Source organism: Galeopterus variegatus, unplaced genomic scaffold (assembly GCF_000696425.1).
Source record: "Galeopterus variegatus unplaced genomic scaffold, G_variegatus-3.0.2 Scaffold3932, whole genome shotgun sequence".
Classification (NCBI taxonomy): domain Eukaryota; kingdom Metazoa; phylum Chordata; class Mammalia; order Dermoptera; family Cynocephalidae; genus Galeopterus; species Galeopterus variegatus.
The window spans coordinates 168,609-172,918 of NW_007730043.1; the positions used below are offsets into that span (position 1 = coordinate 168,609).

At 37.8% G+C, this 4,310-nt stretch overlaps 1 protein-coding gene across 1 annotated transcript in view; it reads right to left on the reverse strand.

Annotated features, from left to right (window-relative positions):
* Positions 1–1,120: 1,120 nt before the first annotated feature.
* Positions 1,121–4,310, reverse strand: part of CENPN (centromere protein N) — a 27,784-nt gene continuing 24,594 nt past the window's right edge. The window contains exons 8-9 of the mRNA XM_008586321.1: positions 2,126–2,252; positions 1,121–1,858 (exon numbers count right to left, since the gene is read on the reverse strand). Coding sequence (XP_008584543.1) covers positions 1,776–1,858; positions 2,126–2,252 — 210 coding nt within the window. The 3' untranslated portion in view covers positions 1,121–1,775. The remainder of the gene's footprint in view (positions 1,859–2,125; positions 2,253–4,310) is intronic.

Genomic DNA, 4,310 nt, shown 5'->3' on the forward strand with positions numbered 1-4,310 from the left:
CTTTGGTATCCATGTAAGTAAAATAAGACTAGTAATGCTGCCTGCCTTATGAAAATATGATAATGCATATGAAATATTTAGCACAGTGCCTGCCACGTAGTCATATTCAATAAAATATTAGTTATTATTCATTTTTGGAGACCTTATCTAATGTGCAGTAAATTCCTTTCACTGTAGAGGTCCTTGGCTCTGCATTTACTGCTGCATCGGTTCCCAAGCTGCATTTGAACATGATTATGAAATACATAATAGATAAGAGTTCAGTGAACCTGCAACCAGTCTTCTCATTTCCTTAAGTAGGAACCTCTGTCTGGGAGGAGCACAGGGTACAGCCTCAAGTGGTACCACTATAGAATGGATAATATGACTGGTGTCTTTCTTGTTCGCAACCAGTTACACACTCCTCCCAAGTACCAGGGAGGGCTGAGCCCATGGGAAACCATCCTGGGAACCTGCAGGACCTCTGTGTAGACCTAACGCAGGCATTCAGGCACTGAGCAGAAGTACCTACTACGTGTGTGTATGTAGGGAAAGATGCCCTAAACTGTGACTATGGTCAAAAGGAAATTGGCATTATTAAGCCCCTAAAGACTCAGTGTCTCACTTGGGATAACTGAAGTGTCTATGACATTTCTAAATTAAATTAAATCTAAAAACAATTTTTCACCTGTAATCGATAGGTAATAGCGTTACATGATAAAGCATTGTTTAGCCCTTTTTCTGACTGTATTTATATATTCTGTATATTATGCCTCTTTTTGATTTTCATCAAAAGTAACTGATGTACCACTTTTAAAATGTCTTTATTCACAAATTAGTGTTTTCTTTTCTGTTTGGTTACTGGCAAACTCCACACTAAATTTTCAGTCTTCTAGCAACTGGGGAGGCACTGTTACATTCTTACATAGTAATCTCCTAGGCTTGTTTTCTTCTCCTGTTCTTTTTTGTCCTCCTATCTGCCCAGATTTCCTCACCTTTCAATTTTATAATTGTAACATGTATTTTTATAACACCAAATCCTCTCTGGAACAAGATAGGGAACAGATTTTAAAATGTTATTATAAAAGGACATGCTATTTAGTGATGATCACTGAAGGATTTTCACCAAAAGCAACTAATGTACCAGTTTTTCAACATCTTTATTCACAAATCAGCATAATATTGGTCAGTTTGAATGTTCCACGTTATGATAAACAGGTGATGAAAAGTATCATATTTACAATGAAAACATTTATTTTATATAACTGAATCATCAGATATGCAACCTCCTGCAATAATAACTTAGTGGACCCAACTCTACCCTCTGAATGGAGCAATTTTATGATTCTCCTGGAAAGCTTTGAGTTGGGTATAGTTTCTTGGTGTTTCTTTCCATGATCCAGCGCTTAAGAGAAAATCCCTGGAACCCAGCCACTGGAACCAGATCTCCCCATGATCAGGGAGATACAGGAGTGAAAAAAAGTACGCTTGACATGATGCCCAACAGTCTCAACTACTGTGCCATATGCTTGACTTCAGAGCATTCAGGCACTTAAGGTCACATCGGGAGCCATGTATATATCCTGTCAATCTCAAACGCCCACAACTGCTATACTTAGGGTATTGTGGAGGAGGAAAGAATCAGTCCCACCAATTATATGAACATTTCTAAATTTTCATTACCAAGAATTAATTTCTAAAATACAAGTATAAACAGAAGCTATCCAGCCAGCCATGAACTGAAATATGTGTGCAATATAGTTAAGGAGCTGATGTGCTTACAAAACCACATACTCTCATTTATCTCTAATTTTAAAATAATTCATTCTCTTGCTGGGTATGCAAGTAAGCAATGGAGAGAGTGGTGCATCTGCGATACCTGAAATTAAAAAAAAAAAAAGAAAGAAAATTAAAACACTCACAGGGCAAAGATTTGAGTCAGTTTAAAAATGGCCAAGAAGAGAGGGTGGATCATCCTCCCCCGAACCCCCCCCCATTAAGTTCAGCAGCAGGAAATGCAACAGGGCACAATGGGGTAGCAGAGTGGAGCAATGGGATAGCTCAGAGGGAATCAGTCAGCAGGGAGGGGCTCAGATGGAGGTATGTTGTTAATGTTTCTAGCTTGTAAAATAAGCTGACCACTCACCGGCTGGTGCTAAGGATTTCAATGCTTCCAAAAGATGTGGGCTAGAGAACTTTATTAGGCACCGGAGGGGTTCTTCCCTCTCAGCCAAGATGCCCCCATTTAAGTCACTCTTGAACTTTGTTTCAAGCTGTCAATAAATATATTTATAAATAGCTATTAAATATATCAGTTGGAATGGTAAAATATAATGACATCAGATTATGAATTTCATTAATTCTTATCATCAAGAAATATAGGGATTAATGGGGACAGGGACCATTTAATTTGCTAACTGCAAGCAAAGAGGGAAGCCAGTATCTTAACCGATGTCCAACACAGAATGCCAGTGTGCATAGTGCCTGACACACAGGGGATGCTGGATGTCAGTTCCACCCTCAAGTGCCCTTTACACTTTGCATCCTTAATGGAAAATTAGCACTATCTTTTGTAATCTGTAATATCAATGTAAAAATGTCCCATCTTTTGAGTGACTACCACCATTTCTTTTTAACTTATTATGGAAGATTTCAAACATATACAAAAGTAAGGAGCACAGTTTAAGTCCCATGTGCCCATCACCCAACTGAAATAATTATCAACTTGTGGCCAATTTTCTTTCATCCATTACGCTACATCCCGTTTGCTACTGGCTACCCCCACTGGATAATTTTGAAGCTAATCCAAACCACCATTGCATTATATCGATAAATATTTCAGTATGTATCTTAAAGAAACCTGAAAGGACTCTTTTAAAGAACTGAACCCCAATACCATTACCATACCTAAAAAATTAATAACAATTCCTTAATACCACCAAAAATATCCAAGTACTGCTACATCAATAGGCACCTGGATCTTAGATTCTAAGTTTTAATTTTTTTTAACTTAAAATGATCCTTGGGCAGGCAGGTTAGCTCACTTGGTTAGAGTGCAGCCTTGTAACACCAAGGTCAGGGGTTCAGATCCTAAGTACCAGCCAGCCGCCAAAAAAAGAAAAGAAAATTTAGAAACAGTACATTGAAATATTTGGTGGATGAGTAATCTGCAACTAACTCAAATGGTTCAGAATAAAGAGAGAGAGAGAAAGCAAATGTGGCAAAATGTTAACAATAGGTGAATTGAAGCAAAGGAGAAATGGATGTTCACTGTAATATCTTGCAAGTTTTATGAAGGTTTGATATTTTTCAAAATAGAAAAGGTAGGAAAAAATTATTAGCAGGTATGAATAAATGTGCACCTTGACTTACAGAATAGAGCCATTACAAAATGTGTTTAAAGGGAAATTTTGCACATGAAATCTTCTCTATCCTAGACCAGTGGCTCTCCAGCTCTAGTGTGCAGAATCAGCTACAGGGCTTGTGAAAGCAGATTGCTGGGACTAGTGTGGGGCCAAGAATTTTCATTTCTTACACTTTCAAGTGATACTGATACTGCTAGTTTAGGGACCACACTTTCAGAACCTTTGTTCTAGATTATGAGCTGTTTAAAGGAACTGGGTTAAAACCTACCATTAAGGGAAACCTTGAAAGGTATCAATCAAGTTCTCCCACTAAAAACAAATCAAACCAAACAGGCTTTGAGCCTAATGGAGCATATCAGTGGCAGATTTAAAGTGTGGCCTGTAGCTATAGGAGGCTAAACAGAAAGAATTCTGATGGAGGGGGTAAGAGAATGTTATTAGTATGAGTATGGAGTTAGATTAGAGTGAACATGATATAAACCTCAAGGTCTTCTAATGGTGGCAATGGGCTTGCATTAAACACCTGGAGCCCCTCCCTGCCCCTCCTGGTGCTTGGCAGCACTCTTCTGGAATGAGCTACATTTGCACTACTATCTAGGCTACTTGTTTTTCACCATGTAATACTAACTGGGCTATGTAATAACTTTTTTATTCAACAAGTATTAATGAGCACCTACTATGTGCCAAGTACTATTCTAGGTATGAATGGGCTAGAAAGGTATAACCTACAATTTTTCCCCTCAAATATATAGATCAGCCAGTTATACATAACTGAATTCATATGGAAGATGAAATGAAAAGACAAATTCAAAATTTCTAAGGGTCCCCTTTGCTAACAGGGGAATTTATAAATATAATAAAGAGGTCTATTTAACTCATAAACTTCTTAAGATAAAACAGGAACAGTTTCATAGACTTCTTTACCATTTTTTTTTTTTTTTTGTCTTTTTCCGTGTCCGGCAACGG